General features: G+C 38.7%; 1 protein-coding gene across 1 annotated transcript in view; it reads right to left on the bottom strand.

Moving 5' to 3' along the window:
• LOC115003535 (photoreceptor-specific nuclear receptor-like) overlaps positions 1 to 3,606 on the bottom strand; it is a 6,057-nt gene extending 2,451 nt beyond the window's left edge. The window contains exons 1-6 of the mRNA XM_029425368.1: positions 3,516 to 3,606; positions 2,735 to 2,885; positions 2,007 to 2,110; positions 1,590 to 1,880; positions 757 to 935; positions 1 to 69 (exon numbers count right to left, since the gene is read on the bottom strand). The exon at positions 1 to 69 is cut by the window's left edge and continues 172 nt beyond it. Of these exons, the coding sequence (XP_029281228.1) occupies positions 1 to 69; positions 757 to 935; positions 1,590 to 1,880; positions 2,007 to 2,110; positions 2,735 to 2,885; positions 3,516 to 3,606 (885 nt within the window). The remainder of the gene's footprint in view (positions 70 to 756; positions 936 to 1,589; positions 1,881 to 2,006; positions 2,111 to 2,734; positions 2,886 to 3,515) is intronic.
• Between the last annotated feature and the right edge of the window lie 15,992 nt (positions 3,607 to 19,598).

Below are 19,598 nucleotides of genomic sequence, written 5' to 3'. Positions count from 1 at the left end.
CAAAGGCAGAGACCACTGGATGGCACAGAGCAGGAAGAGCTCGCTCCACGCCTCCTCCAGCAGGATCACCTGGTGTGACATGAAGAAGAGTGGTGGAAAGGAAGCTTTGTTTTTGGCTTCACTAGTAGTTACGAGGTTATTTGGAACATTACTGCCAAAAGGTAACATGTTGACAATGAACATATACAGTTCAATTTATAAAATAGATCATTATCAAGCAGTAGCACAAAAGCATAAAATAATATTGCACAGTTATGACTTATTTTCAAAATAATAGTATTTCAAAATAATGAATTTGTAATTTATTATTATGTTTTTGTATGTTTGTAGGATTTAGTATCTCCTACTTATTCATACTTTTTGATCTACAAAGTTAAAATAAATCAAAACTATAAATAACAAATTTAAAAAATCATGATAAAAACAAGCCAAAAACTAAATAAAAAGTAACCTTTGAAAACAAGATGAATGACAAAATGCATTACATTTATCAAATAACAATAAATGTTAATGTAAAAGACAGACGAGTGGTTAAATCCAATGACTACGATTTGACTAAAACTACATTCATTAAAAAACTCAAATTAAATCAACTGCCAAAATTGACCCTACTTACAAATGTATTTCCTTTCCTACAGCTTTGTATAACGTAATACAATGTTTCTAGTACTGTATCATGTTTTAACATAAAAATAAAACCTGGCAGTGAAAAAGACACCATTTAAAAACATACAGTTTATTATATGTGAGACTCACCTGGTCTCTGAATGGCAGGTTAGAAAACACCGGCAGGTTCTTGGCCCACTTCACCGACATGAAGAGCAGCCTCGCCGAGGTCTCGTACACGTTTTCTGAGCTGGAAGGGTACAGAGCCATGTGGTACTCAGAGGACGCTCGCTCCGGCTCGTTGCTCGTCACGTCGATGTTCTCGTCAACTGAAAGCAGAAGGGACAAGGTCAGGCTCAGCACAACTCAAACTAGTTTACATTTTAAGTTTGTCATGTTAGCTTGTTAGCATGCTAACACTGGCTTCCTACATGCTGAAATCACATTCAAAATTAAAACAGAAGCATGTTAATGTCAAGATTACTCATATTTTGGTTGTATTTATTGTGTTTTATCATCGATTGTATGCTAGATTGTATTGATTGGTTTATCAGAGACTCAATAATAAAATACAATAAAAAGGCTACATTTAAAACATGCAATATTATAGTGATTAATAAGAAATTAGTATCCTTTAAACATCTTAAAGGTATTAAATTGTACATATTCTTACTGCAGGCATGTTAAAAATTCAAACCTTATGCTTCATGCTATTGACCTGCTATAGCTGTAGATCATGTTAAATTAAATTAAAGACATGAAATGGTTTTTGACCAACTCCTGCCTCGCCATCCAAAAAAACCTGCCTCTCTTTTCTGAATGATCCCTTCCTGCATCAACAACATGCTCTTGAAATGCAGTTCTCCTATGACTTCCCAGGTATGGATGCCAAAACTGGGTTGACGAACATGTGGTGAAATTGCACCATAAATTAAAGCATCCCTTCTGTCTAATCCGATGAAAACCAATGAAACCGTCCTCACCGTCCTCGGGCTCCAGCTTTGCGCAGGTCTCAGCCGTCATGAGGCTGGCCATGAAGCGGTGGTTGTTCTGGGGACTGATGCAGCGCTGGGGGGCCACAGAGGAGGTGATGGACATGGAGGAGGTGATGTGGGGCCACGTGATGACAGACGAGGAAGACGAGGAGGAAGAAGAGGATGAAGAAGAGGAGGTGGGCTCCCGCGTGGTGGCCAGGTGCTCCTTCTCAGGGTCCACGTCGATGGAGTCCAGGCGGACCTGAGCTGTGCTGCGGGGCTGCCGCTCGTTCTGTACTGCTGCAGAGAGGAAAAGTGCAGGACGTGGAAGGAAAAGAAGGAACTAATCATGAAATATATCTGTAGTTTGGATTTTGATAGTGAATGTTATTATCTGAAGCTTTTTTGCATGTTAAACACACTTACCATCCTTATTCATGCCCGCCTGCAGGCACTTCTTCAGCCGACACGCCTGGCACTGGTTGCGATGAGCTTTGTCCACTGGACACATGCCTGTACCGGCCTGGCACCTGCTAATACACAACCAAGACTTCAAAACACTGTATGTAAGAATCACAAAATGGTGAAATGTATCTAAAATTCATACACCTTTAATATGATAATAAAAGCCACCTGTTGGCATGACAACATGACCAAAACCTCAATCCAAAACCACATTTAAAATACTAACCTTCACCAAGATAACAAATACCAACTCAAGGACACAGTATTTGATTCAAATGGAAACAAAAAAACAAATCTGTCAAGAGAAAATAATACAAATTGGATCTTAATTTTAAAATGAATAGTTTTTTTATACACATACACACTTAACAACAACTAAATCTTTATTAAAGTTATATATGTTTTGGGGAACTTTAACATAAAATTGTGTTGTAATGTCACTAAAATGTACATTTGTACTTTTATTTATTTTTTAAATGGACATCTTGTCCTGTCTGATGTTATACAAAACATGTGGGTTTTGTTGGATATAACTGAATATAATGGCTGTGAGAATGTTTTGGATAAAATGCTGAAAAGGATGCTGTCCTCCCATAATGCAGCTCATACACTAACTGTCTTTAGAGGGGTTGTTAACATTTTTAAAGTTGGTATCTGAAGTTATTAAATGACAAATGATTTTCTCTTGCCTGTAAATGAGCCTCCTCCTCACGCTGCGTTTGAAGAAGCCGCTGCAGCCGTTGCAGGCGTAGATGCCGTAGTGTTTCCCGCTGCTGGTGTCTCCGCACACTTTGCAGACCAGAGCCGGACTCAGAGCTTTGCCCGGGGATGGACTCTTGGCTATGAGTCAAAACACAGTCATACAGCGCCGGGCGGTTAGTGCCATTCATGTGGTCTGCTATTGTTTCATACATGTGCCTGCCATCTGTACTGCCAGCTCAGGCTACTGCAACAGCCGTTTAGGCCTGAAAATCTCATTTAATGAATGATTATAAAATTAAAACAATAAAATGGCTGGAGGCAGATTAACAACAAACACAAACGATGCAGGGATATTGATATTAATCCAAATAAACCCATTAATTATCCATACATTCAGATAGCTTTGGTTACAGTTGCATAATACATATTAATTCTGGCCTTGCTCTACTTTAATTAAGTAGATTTAAAGAAATGCACAGTAAAATGGATTTCATGTAATAATGTTTAATAGACGGTTTCTAAATTCTACATTTAAACAGATAAAATGCACCAAAAGGTTTTTCCATCTGGGACGTCAAATCTGAGAATCTCAAACAGAAACATGTAATTACAAAATTAAGATGATGAATGAATATCAAAAGCCAAAATAAGTAATAATAAGTTATTTATTTAAAATAAGTCAACTTTTTTTCCACAGGCCAAGTTGGCGTCCCGTCTTTCAGGCTTCATGGACACCTGTTGCTCCTGGTGGACATGTGAAACTCTTACCTCCTCTGCAGTCGTCCGTCCCGCCGCTCCCAGAAGACTCACTGGGGGAAGAGGACGGCATCATGGGGATCTTCAACAGGTGTTCCTCCATCATTTCTTTATTAAAAATGTCTCCTGGAGTGATGGCGAAGGGAGATGAGAGACTTTGTTGCAAAAAGTATTATTCCTCTTCTCTGGAGTTTGTCAATTTTCAAGATACTATTTCCAGAATTGACAGAATTGACCGAAAAGTTCAAATTCCTTTTGGGTTTGTTGCAGGAAAAACTGTTAAAGCCTCCTGTGGTGTCCAGTGGGCAGATGGTGGGTTGAGCCTCTACTGTGTTGCAGCCTCTGATGTGGGGATGCAGATGGGCTGGGGTCCTGCCATGAGCTGGAGCTCACACTAGTTGCATGTCAACAGGTTGTGTGTCCTCCCTCTGGCCGGCGGGGTCCGTCACTGTCTGTGGGTGCTTCCTCGGTGGCAGCTCCTCAAAAGGGAGCCCGTGGGAGGTGGGTTGGGGGTGGAGGGGGAGGATTAGCCCCACGCGCTGTGTAAGCAGCATGCCTATTTGTCATCCTCTTAATCTTTACTGTTCATCTACTGGATCAATCAGTCACATTGCCAGAACATTGGTGCTGCTCACACTTGGATCTTCATCGTGTCTGCAAACAAAAACAGAAGGAAAACAGCAACCGGGAGGACTCCTAAAACTCTCTGGTAGAAGTAACTATAGATCAGTTCCCATACAGCTCCGACTCCTTGTGCCTCCTCCGTACCACGAGGACAGTCAGTCAACACCCCTCTTCGGTATCTGCATTTAAAGGGATGATTACATGAGGCGCACATTATTATATTTACCAGCCTCTTCAATTTATATTTCCCCCTTTTTGCTTCCAAATTCCAGCTCCATTTCCCCCTGCTGTATATTTGATCTGTGTGATTGCCTCTCATTCATAATGACCACCAGTGTTTGCTGAAGAACTGCCCATTAACTCCCATTTCACTCCTTTTTTGACAAACTAGAGATCATCCGCTTCCCTCCGGCTGCCAGAAGAAAAAAGGTCACAGAGGGAATAATAGAGTTTTGAATGGCTGATGTTTTAGCGGACACTAATTTAGCTCATTCATTCATCCATTTATTATTAAGAAGCTAGAATCATCCGACATCTGGCATTTACATAGGCAGCGGTGTTAAGCTGCAGTTAACAGGAGACTGGAGGACCAGAGAATATGAAACATGCAGCCTTGTAATCATATTTAAATGAAATTGACTGGTTGTTTGCTAAAATGCCGGACAATTTGGGGCAAAATGAGAAGCACTGTACAATATTGCTGTGATTAAGACAAGAAAGGCTTCAAAACAAAGACAAACAAACCATTCAAAATACTCGATTGTGGAAATCAAACTGTAGAAGAGTCACGGAAGATCTCTATGAAAGCTGAAATGTTTCGGTTCATAAATTCAAAGCAGGTGTCAAACAACGCTTACGTTGTTTATGACAGCATGATCGTACTATAACGCAATTTTAAGCTCATTTTCATTGTTTGCTTCTTCACACAGTTGAGCGATCTTAACTAAAGGGGACGCAAGCTGCCATGTTTCTGACATCTGTGCGCTGGCATCTGTACTGTTTGTTTTTCTGTTTGCTGTTTGTTCTGTGCTTGTTAATAACTGTGTTCACGGCTGATCTTAGGCTGGATATATGAACTCTTTAAAGCTCCGTTAATTGGGTTTTCAGAGAGGAACAAGCTAAAGCCACAACATCAGACACACAAGAACTTAATGTGCATTTGGAGTCATATTCACTCTCCTTTTAGGCCCGTTTGTTTTTGTCTCCACTCTTCCTGAGAAAAAGTAGTGTCTGTTCTTTTGCCGCTAAATGTTCAACTTTCTTCAGTCTCTGTCTGCCATTTGGTGCTGGCCAGGTGGTGTACAGTGGGTTTATTAGAGCATGTTTGCTGAACACAGCTGCCTGTTCTGGGCCAAAACAATGAGCTCAAAGAAACAATCTCAGTAGAGCTTATGGGGTCTGTACAGTTTATTATTCCTCTCTGTGGTCCACCACTAAGATATGTTGTCCTTTGTTATATTTCAAAGAATAAGTGGGTTTAATGACACGTGGATGAGTTTACAATCTACAATTACACACACATTAAACACATTTTTTCTATTGACTATTTAAAAAGTATTTTGGGGGTGGGGTTGTGGAGAGGGGGAATTGAACTCATGACCTCAATATGGTTTTAAATCCTGACTGTAAACAATGTATTACATAGTGATTTGATCCATTCTCCACATAAAACATGTATTTGTACAATTGGTTATTTTGTATAAATCTTCAAATTTAAACTCTAGGTAGAAAACTTGCTCGGAGGGCAAAGCTCCACCACTCCACCATAACAAGGCTCGACCATAATTGGAAAAACAAAGTGGAAAGCAGTTAAGTAGATTAGAGTTTGAGCACATTTTGTCTGCCTGGGTACCAGCCGGAGTCACCAGAAGACAGGGGGAAGAAACACAATTAGCTCAAAAGATTAAAAGAGCAGTGAAGACACACTTCTTGTAGGCATCTTTAGCCATATGGTGGCTACTCTCTTCATCCCTGGCCAACACACTGTTGACCTTTGTAAGATTTACCCGTTAATTAGTCTTCTGAGGACAGTGTTTCTGGAGGCTTTCTGCGTGGATTCACCCGATTACACACTGATTAAGGATGTGAGCATGGAGTCATTCATGTTTCTAAAAAGAGTCAGGAAACATATTAGATACAGTTCCATCCACCTGATTTATGATTTATCATTGACATTTTTAATTTGTGCAGAAATAAATAGTTTAAATAATAAGTTTGGTCGCAACCTACAATACTAGAGAACATCTTGATGTGGGATCACAGCAGCCGGCGCGCCTTATTGGGCCGGGGGCGTTAAGTGGGGAGGTCAATGGGCCCTTTCCAACTTCCTACCTCCCTGCTTCCGTGCCCTCGCTCAAACCACACCTATCTTCAGACCTTCGTTTTGATTCACATACAGACAGACAGAATATAAACACCTGGCAAAGTTCTCAAGACTTCCTGTGTGGTAGTTCCTGGAATATACATACAGTTCGAGTCTGCGGGAGCACATTTAGCAAAAAATACCAGCGTCGCTGTCACGGCTGGTGAAACCAGGGCAGGTGTATGGTACCTCCATTTCCCAGGTAGGGGTGTCGTGACATTCCAGCACTGACGATAACGGTGTTTCTTTCCGTTCTCGTTTTGTCTCCTTCCCCCACCGCCCCACACAATGATGAGTGGAATTAATAAACAAAGTTGAAGAGGGATTTGACTGATAACATCATTCGTTTTCATCTTTCTTATCAATATCGCAATAATATCGTTATCGTGAATTATTTTGGCCATAATAATATTGTATTGAAAATCTGATATAGTGACACCCCAGTCGTAGGTTTGAGTCCAGACAGGGTCATTGCTGCTAACTCCCCTCTCTGTCACCATAGCAACTAACAACATGGGAAACAGAAGAATAATAACTTCAATACAACTGCACTGAAAGTCGCACATGGTGGAATATCTTTCTGTTTATTGGTGTTTACATGATGTGTCGACGTGCTCTGGTGAAGGCTTCATGCTGAAACGTGAGCAGATTCGTCAGCCCTTTGATTTGACTACATCCAGAGTTACTGGTCCTCTTGAATATATTCATACAAAGGTATTTGATGGAAACATTTTATTGACTCTATAAATGTAATCTATACAGTAGAAATACATCCTTATACATGTTAGTAAATGTTGTACAAGTTTTAAGCAGACATTTGCCTAAAACTTGCACAACATTAGCAACATGTTTTGTAAGTATGTTACTGTATATTTGTGTCATATTATTATTTTGTATGCACCTCTACACTTACATACAATGTATTTTGTTTTATATTGATATTTATAAAAGGAAACAATATTCTACTTACCTTTTGAACATTTAAACATTTACTTTATGTAAAAAGGAAAAGGTACTCTTTATATTAATATCTATGCTTATGATGATAATATATATATATGCAGTGGCTGTACTTAAAACAAACTGCAGTGCCACCAGACTGTCTATGACAGATACCATAGGAACCCTCATATTATCAAAAAGGTAAAAGGCCTCCGAAACAGCATTTAGACCCACTAATGTCCGACTCATCTCTCCTTCATGTATTATGCAGCTTTAATTTACTTATAATGTACTGGTAGTGCCTTTTAATATCTTATGAGCAAAAGGACCTCATGAGTGATAGCATTATTGCATTATTATTTATTGAAATCACATGTATTATCTCCTCAAATAATGTGAGATATGCAAACAGGGTCAGGGTTGGCAAACTCTCGACTATTAACCTCAGTCATAATTACATGAAAATAAAAAATAAAGAGGATGGGGGGTCTAAACCTTCTTATTCACAAAATGCTTCCCTGCAGCTCTTTCTCTTTACAGGTTGCAAACAGTTGAGCAGTTTTCAACCTTTCATTTTGATGGTCATTAGTTGGCTTGGACCAGCTCGTCTTGCATATAAAGTTTACTATTTCTTATTAAAAAGGCTGACTTACATACTAGCACTGCACAATCTACTAACATTTTTCATTTTACAAGAGAATGTTTTTATGGTTTAGAGACATTGACTTGAGATAATTGCAGCTTCCATGATTCTGGCTCGGCGGGGATCTTTGATGCTCATTATCCCTCCTCTCTCCCCCTTATTTTGTTTATTTTGTTACAGAGGTGTATTGTACCAGATTTAGCTGCTATCTCATTTCCATATGCAATCCACGAGCAGCTAAACAACTAATGCAATTAATATAAATACAAGTTAAAAATACAATTAATGCATTAATATTAAATGTAATCATTACATCCAACACTCTGCAACATTATAAATAATCGTTTATTATTACAGTTTTTGACAATTTACATAAATATTTGGGAGTGTTTTTGTTTTTGCTTATTAATAAAATATGTCAATATCCAATGCAAGATATGAATATTTAAGCCAATTTGAAACTCTTTCCATAGTTTTAGACAGACAGCTTAGCTGCCACTTGTTCGGCATGTCCCCAATGTACTGATATGATTGTGTCATCTGCATACATATTTTGTCACCTGTCCACTATCAAAAATGCCAGAAAAAATATTTCTGTCTGTTATATATATACAGTATATAACAGACAGAAATACACTTTTTAATATACTTTATTAATATATATATTGTTATAAACAGACGTGTATATATATATATATATATATATATATATATATATATATATATATATATACACACGTCTGTTTATCTGATTCTGGGTCTGGATAGCTTTACAAAGGCATGCAAATGATCAATAATCATGAAACATATCTGTCTGTTCTTTTATAATAATAATACTTGTTTTTTGTTTTTTACCAAATTTCACTCATATATGTTAAAAAACAAATTGTAATATCTTTCTTACTAACAAGGACTAATCCAAGAAATGGGACTGAAAATATTCTCTTTTCTCCAAGAGTGAAGCATAAAAGTTATACAAAGTGAAATACGCATATACAGGCAACAACAAAGAAGCATTTGTTCCCTTCATTAATGCGACCTGTGTTGTATACACGTGGCACGTGTTGTAGGAATGTGACGGTGTTGAGCTGCAGATCAGATCTGAAGAAGACTCCGGCTGCAGCCTGCTGGCCGGGCCAACCGCAGCATTAGGACGGTTTACATAATAATAATAATAAGCTGCAGTACATCAAGTTTTAGGCGAAGACTTGCTTACACGAGCAGGCCATAGATTATGAGAAGACAAACAGATTAGCATGGGAGCAGCCTTATATTAGGATTCAAAAAATGATTAGAGGAGCCGTGTTATGTAATCATATTAATGATTCTCTGCTGTACTTCATACGAGTCTTTGAAAACACGTCTAATCAGATGACACAAACCTCCATCAACAGCTCTATGTTCGATAAAGCTGCAGCCTCTTTTTTTTTTTAAGGTTTGATTTTCTGACCTCAAAGTCCGGGATTTTTACCACAAGTACACACGTGAGCTGGAGGAATCTAACTGACTACATTCACTCAAATGCTGTACTTGAGTATTTTAATCAAAAATTACATTCAATTGAACTACAACTCACATATTTTTTAAGGTGTCATGATAAATCTTTGTTTCTATTGTCAGATTGTCAAAGGTGATTTGTTGGCCATGTTTACACCTTACACCTAACACACCTGGTTACATCATCGCCCTCAAACTCAGTAACCTCGCCAGCCTGAGCAGACCACAGATATGAAAGAGGATGAAAGAATACACACACACACACACACACACACACACACACACACACACACACACACACACACACACACTCACACACACACTCACACAGAGTGTTACCATGGATCATGAAGGAAAAACAAGTAAGGAGGGGGGGCTGTTAAATCTGATCTGGCCAGTGCTGACGACTGCAGTGTTGCTGGGTCCTCACATCAGGCCCTGTGTGTGTGTGTGTGTGTGTCTGTGTGTGTGTGTGTGTGTGTGTGTGTGTGTGTGTGTGTGTGTGTGTTTGTGTGTGTGTGTGTGTGTGTGTGTGTGTGTGTGTATGTGTGTGTGTGTGTGTTATATAACAGTGTGATAAAGCTGCCTTTGGGATCTGATTGTGACCGATGAGCCTCTTACCTGTGTGTCAGGTGGAAAGCAGATCTTCATCTTCCACATCACTCATGTCTGTGCAGCTGTCAGTACAGAGAGGTCTTTAAGGGATAGTTGCTGATGTATTGTGAGTGTTCCATGTAGGCTACTGATGTTTGCTGTTGTGGTATTTTCTGTTTTAATAAATAAAATAAACCTACATTTCTGATTTGTGGCAGTCACTCTGTTGTCTCTGTTGACTACACTCCCTGGATCAATCGGGGGCCCTTCCAGATGTACCGGAGGCCGTGCAGTCTGTGTGTAAACAGTAGGCAGGAGCTCTCTATGTCCTGACCTAGATCTCTGACAGTAAACAGCTGCTTCCTAAAGCGACGTCGTGCTGCCATCAGCAGAACATCCCAGAGAGATAAATGTCAGATTGGACCTCGGCTGAGCCTCTTGATGCAGCTCAGGGCCCCGTGGTTTGTTTAGGAGATCCACAGACACTTAGCAACCAACTGCTGCTGCTGGCATTGTTTTGTTTACCGTTTCAATTTGTGTTTGTCAGTGTTTGCATTCAAGGCTTACAATAGACAAAAAGAACTTCATGCTGCCTGCTGTTTCTGCTTCAGTAAGCATCAAATGTACAGTATTTGACAAAAGAAAACATTAAACAAAAGAATACTTAATATGCAAACACTGAAGGTGATATCTATGATGTGGTCTTTGAAATCATGTCCTCATTAAAATGGTTTACAGGAGACAAATTAAAAATCCAGAACGTTTTCCAAGATTATGCAAAATATAACATAATAGCTTTAGTGTTTTCCATATACAGTATGGTAGTAGTGAAAGACACCTGCAGTGTAAGTTTTGGTTGTTAATTGCCGTACGTCCTTTATTAAGAGGTAACGTGTCCAACAAACCCTCCAAATTGAATGACAAAATACATAGTTTGTACCAGGATGATGCATATGAGCATCTAAGGTGAAAGTTGTGATGGGTTTAGGCATAAAACTAACTTGGTAAAATGTTAAACACATTGTTTTTTAAACACACTTGAGCATTTTTGCATCAATAAAGAACTGGATTGGATGTTTCCTCTTTTGATTCCTATTGAGTCCACTTGATGGATGCAGTGCTTGCACTTTTTGTACTATATCTTTGTAAATTTAAGACATATCTGCGGCCTTCTGTGATAGTGCATAAAGTGTATAACTTGGATATAGCAACTCTCACCTTTGTATATATTATCACTAGACTTAAAATATTTGTATCCAATGACAATTGTACACCTGTTCTAGGTTGACTATATATGTGTTTGCCATTTTGATAAGGACAGTGTTGAAATGCTGGTTTGTTTACATGATTAGCTGCAAATCAATCAGTGTTTCTTGGTTTGTTTGTTTTTAATTCTCACAGATAATCCACATTGATTAACATCACAGTAAATGTTCCAGTATTAGCAACACGTCCTCATACCTAAACAACGGAATAGGTTGTTTGCCAATGCCTCCCATAAACAATATATATGACCTCTGGAGAGTACCAGCGAGAGGTACATTAGCCATTAAAACAACAACAATAAAACACAAAACATGTAAAACACTTTGTCGCTCTATAATAACACCACTTCTCCTTTGCTCCAGCCATAATTACTACGGCCACTAGAGGATGCTATCACTTGAACATGAATATATGTTGTTTCACTGTTATGCAGATGATACCAAATTATATCTATTGATCAAGCAAGATCAAAGCAATGAGTTGGCTAAATTTCAAGCATGCTTTAAGGACATACACACTTGAATGACCTGCAGCTGATGTTAAAGACAGACAAAACTTAAGTTATTGTACTTAGCCCTAAACACCTCCGAAACGCATTATCTAAAGATATAGTTACTCTGGATGTCATTACCCTGGCTGCCACCACCATCGTAAAGAATCTCTGAGTTATCTTTGATCAGGATATGTCCTTTAACTCCCATGTAAAACAGACTTCAAAGACTGAACATTGCAAAAATCAGGCACATCCTGTCTTAAAACGATGCAGAAAAACTAATTCATGCATTTGTCACTTCTAGGCCTGATGATTGTAATTCCTTATTATCAGGTTGTCCCAATAATTGTTTTAAAACTCTCCAGTTGATCCAGAATGCTGCGGAACGTGTACTGACAAGAACTAGGAAACAAGACTTTCCCCTTTGATAAAGCTTATAGTTAGGGCTGGCTCAGGCTTGCCTTAGACCAGTTATTGTTATTATACGTCCTTACATTTTAATTTTATATTGTTATTTTACTGAGTTTACAGCTAATGAATGAGGTTGTTAAATAGCCGGTGGGTATATCATTATGGACAATTTATGATTATGACAACAGACATCTAAATCGACAGATCAGTTCAGTGGTGAACCAATTTAAGAAGATTTGAATATTCATTTTGAATGTTAGCTGTTGTCAAAGAGTAGGATTAAAAATTCCAAGTATTCTGTTATTTAAAAGGTATTACTGCCCCAGGTAGTGTAAGGTATTAATTAATCCATTTGGGAAATACAGTTAAGAAAATATGTCATTGGAAAATGTTACTTATTTTTTAGCCAAATTCAACCTCTCATAACAGAAATTGTTTCAATAATATTTGAATATTTTACCTACAACACCTCCATCTAAATTTAATTTTAGCATTAGTTGAGTAAAACAAACTAATTAGACACACGTCCAGCAGATGGCTATCAGTCAAAGACCTAGTTTACCTCGACCACTGCTGCTGCTGCTGCGGATTAGTTCAGATGACTTTAGATTAGATTAGGAAACGCAGAGGAAGCAAGAAGATTATGACAAATGAGGTAACTGAAATGAGCATTGTTACATTTATGTAAGATACAATACTGTATCAATGCTTAGTTTTAACAGATGGAGGTATGTTTATATAAGTCATATGATAACTTTGTACGAATATTATCCAAAAAAATCAGACACGTGAGAGTTTTCTCCTGTGTTTCATGGGCTCGTGAAATTGAGCAATGGATTTTTGTTGCTTGTAAGTGATTGGTTCGTACAGATTCTCTGCAGTCATATAATGTAGCAAAGGTGGAAACATGCGATCCTTCAATGTAAACTGAAGATTTATGGAATTCTTCGACAAAATAGTGCATCAGTTTAGTTACTGCTGACATGTGATTTTCTTGTTTCATAATGTTTGACATTTAAGACTTAAAAAAATAAATCAATTGATCTATAAAACATAACTGTATAATAAATAAATGATCATTTGTATGTATTTATTTTTAATGTAAAATAATGTAAAACAAACATAAATAGTTGTTCTCCCAGAAATATAAAATAAAAAATATTGCTTTTTAAATTAAAACAATTCTACTTTTGTTTGTTTAATGATAAAGACAAATACATAAATTGGAAATATTTTCTTTGTGAGTCTCACGAGTGTACAATAACAGTGTTTACAATACCTTTTTTCATTAACAATAGAACCCAGCTTTAATGGGGCTCTAATACCCAACTCATCTCCTCACCCTCTAGCTCATCTACTGACTGCTGACACAGCCACTACTCACCAGCTCAGCGGGTTTGTTAAGATTTCAGGGGGTGGGGGGTGGGGGGGTGTCGCTTGTCTGTTTGGGGAGGAGGTGGGTGGAGTGCAAGGGGTCAACCAATTGGCAGCTTGGATTACCACCGACCCACCATCTGCCATCAAAATAATAATCAGAGTGAGGAAATCAATTGCCTGAGTAAATATCATCGGTATGTAAGATTTAAGACAGTAAATTAAACTTTGAGACATTTTCACTGCTGAACCAGAAGGGGCATGTCTTCGAGTTATTCTATACCATATGTTCCAAATATGTAGTTTGCAGTGGTGGAAAGTAACTAAGTACATTTACTTAAGTAATGTACTTAAGTACAATTTTTAGGTACTTTTACTTTGCTTGAGTATTTCCAATTTTGTTACTTCGTCTACTCCACTACAATTCAGAGAGAAATATTGTACTTTTTACTCCACTACAATTATTTCATAACTTAAGTGAATATAAAGTATCAGATTAATAATACATAACATAATTAACAAATAAATGATATTATTGAAACAATAAGACTTTGTCGATCCCCTGAAATTCACAAGCTACCCATCAGTAGGCTAGATAAAGTCATATTTCTTCTTTTTTTAAAGTTTTAATTGGCTCCGCTATTGCCAGCAGCAACATGTTGAGTCATTTTCTATCGCTGAATGAGGTTACACAATGGTGATTATACCTATGGCCCACTGATAAAGGTATTGCAATATATTATATATTTGCATTGTGAACTGGCAGTCTGTGGTGACTTTCCAGGAAAAGATTATGTGTTAAGTTACTGCTAATGCAAAGCAAACATTTCCTACTGCTGCAGCTTCACATTAAAATCATTTAAATAACAAAACACAAGTTGACTTTCACTGTGAAGTAGTCACAGGAAATGCAATGTGTTTGTCAAAGAGCTTGACCTAGGCCACTATCATTCAAGACAAGAAAACAGTCATTTTTGGCATTTTTTGTCAGTGGTTCGGTTGTAAATATTGCCGGGAGTAATGAAAGAGTCAGGAGCAGCCACAGTGGGCTGTATGATGGAGAGCTGCAGGCAACAGGCTGCACACCTCCAACTTCTCAGCAAGAATCACTTTTGCTGTTCGCAGGCTCATAAAATCTGTTTTTTTTACAGAATGATGACAAAAGGCAAAATATTGCTTCTTCTTTATTAAGAAAATAGTTTGTTTTTCTGCCCCCAGCATTCTGGGACCCTTAGTATTATTATTATTTCCTGTTACCATCAGGACATAGGGGGATTCCAAATCAAACAGGACTGAAATCTTAAGGATTGCCACTTAATTAATTTTGATGCCAATATTTTTCAGTAATGCATTTAAAATGTTAAAAGTAAGACTTTTACTTTAAACAGAGTAATTACATGTGGTATTGCTACTTTTACTTCAGTTAAAGAATAAATGAATAATACCACTGGATGTTTGTAGTATGTGCTATCTGGGTGATCCCTGTCTACTGTCTGTGTAGGTGTATCTTTAAGAGTTGAGAGAAGATTGTTACCACTCACATTTCTGTGCTTTAAGTATGAAGCTGGAACAAGGAGGCAGTTAGCTTAGCTTAGCACAAAGACTGGAAACAGGGGGAAACAGCTAGCCTGGCTCTGTCGGTAAAAAGAGACTTCCTGATAAAAAATGCATAAATACATTTTTTCCCAACCATAATTTCCTGTTTGTTCGGTCCTTATAGTACAGACAGAGTATTTCATTTGCTTTCAATAGAAATCCACTTGTTCCAAGAACATTTTTGAATACAGTGAATACATTAAACATTTTAATTGGCTTTGTGAGATATTCATGAATGAGAGTTTGATCAAATTAACGTTATTAAGTACAGTTTTGCCACATCAAAGCTTTGATATTCAACACCTCTGAACACTAAACTCTGAGGATGCTGCAGATCCCAGATATATAATCCAGCTCTACCTAAACTTGTATGTCATTGATTGTATGAACCACTTCGACTGGCCCATATGAAACCTTGGGTTGTGTCAAGCACGGTTGCCCCTAAACTGACCAATATGACCAATAATGGTCAGAATTATCTTTGAAAAACACAGATGCTGCTCCATATGAGTCATGCAAAAAAACATGCAAAGCTTACAGCCACTAACTCAAACAGATGTCTTTTCTGGCACACTTTTTTCCCGCCTTTTACTAAGTGCATCATATTGTCTAACATATCTAATCGGCTCAGCCATAATTAAAAGGATATCCACATCCTCTCTTTTCAACCATATCATCTTCAAATATTAAAATCTCCAACTGCTTTAATCCTGAAAAAAACAATTAATTTCCATGGAGCAGCATGTACATCACGATGGAGCCTCCCCTATGTTCCCTGGTATGTTGTAAGATAATCGGCTAACATGCAGCAGCAGCTCCTGTTTTTTAATTCAAATTGTATAGAGAACCAATATGGTCTTCCAAAGGGGGAAAATGGAAGATGATGCAGCAAGGGCCAGTTGCCCTGTGAGGTCAGCGCAGTGGTAATTTATTGTTCTGTTGTGGAGTGTGATGCTGCAGTGAGGAGCGTCAGAGGAGGATTAGCGAGAGGTGGCACATGTCATTGAGTGAGAGTGTGGACCAGACCGGGCGTCATGGGGCTCAGAGCTGCTGACACACGACCAAGCACACTTACAGATACAGAGGAGAGGGCAGCTTGTGTATTAAGATGTCTGGTGATTCATCAAACAGCCTGTGATTTGTCCACATGAGCAATGTGTATACTGACAACATTCGGTATCAATACCTGTAGATGGTGATGTTGGTTGGTTTCAACCAATTAGTCTGTCCAATGCCTCAATGATCAAATGGCTAAAATGGTGAAGGATTCCACATGTTATACTGACCCTGTGACCTTTACCGTCAACAAACTTTCTCCTGGTCGGGACGTCCTGGTTGCCAAGCAACCATTTAATTTCTATTAATTTTCCAACATCTGACAGAAGATAAGCTTCTTCTACACTTCTACAAAGGTCATGTAACAGCACATCCTACTAACACAAACCATCTCTTTAGGCTTCAAGTTTTATTTTCTTCCATTTTATGCACATAACTACAGTAATTCCCTTCCATGCCTGGCTACACAGGAGAAGTTTCATCTGTGGTCCTTCCCACGCGCATGTGGAGGAACAGATACAGAAAAGCATGCGATCATAGAGATGGGCGAGACAAGATCATTGTGATAAATAAATAAATAAATAATGGCCTGCCCTTTTCATGGAAGGCATTCATGGTGCTGCTCTTGGTTGTTCACATGAAAAGTGACAAAAGTAAGCTAGTTGTGTGCAAATAAAAAGTTCAAACCTTACACGTGGTATTTTGCTTGGTGAAGTAGCCATTCATTTGGGATTGTCATTTTCATAAAGTTCTAAAAAATTCAGACTAATCTCTAGTCGTGCTACATCCACTACACCACCTTGTGTAGACGTGGTGTCATATCCTTTCCCCTCTCTGCTGGCAAAAATGCCCCAAAACGTAATTTCAAAATCTCGGAAACTTAGAAATAGACGCTGATATTTATGTGAAATTTAATAACATTTACGATCTTGGGAATTTCACTGATCTTTTAGGCTCAATCTGCAGTTTCTGAAGTTTACATCAAACCTGTTTCACACCAAAGTTACCAGCAGTTGTAATACAGTAGGCCTAATTTCACCTGCATGCTCTTTCTTTGCTACTTTTGCAAACTAGTAGGCTAGTTGGACAAAATAGTGTTGTTCTCCATCTTGCATTTGTGCAGCCAGCGTCCTCAGAGAGGTTTGCATCCAGTCAGGCCGCTGCCATGTAATCAGGACGGGAACTCGAGCTGTCCCTCACCAGGTCGCTGAGGCCCCACTCATTATCTTATCTCCCATTGTAACCCGCTGTAATTCACCCTCTCATGATTGATGATGTCGCTGTCTGATTACACCAAGACAAAACCCCCCCGAGATCACCTTTCGTTCCTGTGGCCAACTCCACGAGCTCCACGAGGTCCGCTGGAGAGGATGACGGGGGGTTAGTGGTCATGTTGAGCTGCTGTCACATGCACGTCAGGTTTGCATTATTTCTGAGCAAGAATCAGCACAATGTCGTAAATTGTGACATATTATTCTAAACCAGTACATTTATTTATGCCCAGTAAGCAATAAAAGAAGTCCCACTTCCTCGTGGAAGAATAATAAAATGTTTTTGACTTTTGAATTTTCAAGCCTAACTAGACAAAGTGTTTCTATAAGGAGCTTCGTGTGGTGCGGCGCAAACCGAAATAAGAATGGTATAAAACATTTAGGCTGAAGGCTCCTCTGCTTCAGATCATGTCCCTGGCCTGCCTTGGACAAATCAGATAGGTAACCTGTGCTCTTTTTAAGTGAGACAGTGAGCCTCGTCTCTCCATGCGGCATGTGGAGACAGATGCCTCATTATCCATGCCACAGGGGACAAAACAAGCCCAGGACCCAATGGCCCCCCCGCCGGCATTCAGTTTCCAATGCACCAACACAGGGCAACCTTGGACCGACGCCGGGCCGCGCTCATCTCTGACCTCAGTGAGCGCAGGTCGCTCACTGAGTCACATTAAACTTTCAGAGAACCCAAAGGTCCCCGTCAGGAGTGTTAACAGCAGCATTGTCCCGGCTCCCCCTGACTCAAAGGGCCAAGTGTAACAAGGCACCCCCTCCAGTGGTCAGGGCCGCCCCCCTGGATCCACAGATACAGTGACACCCTTCAAATCCATCTGCAGCTGCTTTGAGTCTCTGCGAGTCAGATAGAGGGACAGAGGTAGAAGAGCAAGTGGCTTATTTTTTACGAGCAGAGTGTAAAAAGTCACCAGAGCTGCACCGACACGGACGGCTACACATCGTGTTTGTGCAGAATACATTTACAGACTACAGCGAGAAATGAGTGAGTGTAGGTCGGGGATCAGGCTCAGATGATGGGATTGGCACTGAGACGGCTGATCACATTAAAGTTAACAGACGATCACACCAGCTCAGAGTTACTAAATATATCCTTCAAATGTGCTCGCTTTGAAATGTTTGAATAAGATGAACTTGTCATTTAAAAGCTGTGCAGAAAGAAAATATTTTCTTGACTTTTAAATGAACCACTGTCCTTAAATAAGTGTTTTACTATTCAAATGAATGCAAAGAAACATGATTAAGAGTAACTAAAGCATGACATCTGTCTGCTTACTGCAAGTGAAATAACATTTTAGCCAAAACTTAATTCAGTTAATTTAGAAAAAACATAAAAAAAAAATGTGTTTTATTCATGAAACTTAATTCTGAGATAATATTCTTGCCAATTCAGAAAAACAGAGCTTTTTTTCTCAAGGGAATGCATTGCGCTTCCTTCATATCTTAAATGTGATAGTTAAATGTTCAAGAAATACATTTAATTTCACCAAATGTAATTTGGTTTGTAATATATAAATAAATAAAAAGACTAAAACAACAACCTGATATGGCCGAATGCTTTGCTACAAAATGTCTAAAGATCATGAAGAAAACACTGATAACGACTGAATATAAACTAACATGGGTCCTTTATTTGTTGCTGTTTTAAAGATGTAATCTCAATGTCACAGCCTCCTCTGTTTGTGTTGCTGCTTTCATCAGATATCTGTCCTCACAAACTGGCAAACAAATCACACGAGTGACATCTGTTGAAGGTCCATCTTAACTCTGTAACACCACTGACCCCCTACTGTTCGAATAAGATCATATTTATCCCGGATTGCTGGACGTAATACTTCAAAAACAGAGTATTTTGTATAAACAATGAAAACACCTGCTGCAGATTGTGTGACATCACTTCAACATGCTGCAGTTTGGCAACTGAGATAGCAGAACACTGTAAATAAATATGAACAAC

This window comes from Cottoperca gobio, chromosome 3 (genome assembly GCF_900634415.1).
Source record: "Cottoperca gobio chromosome 3, fCotGob3.1, whole genome shotgun sequence".
Lineage (NCBI taxonomy): Eukaryota > Metazoa > Chordata > Actinopteri > Perciformes > Bovichtidae > Cottoperca > Cottoperca gobio.
Note: the sequence above shows the minus strand (reverse complement) of the source record. Positions and strands in the feature narration are given on the sequence as shown.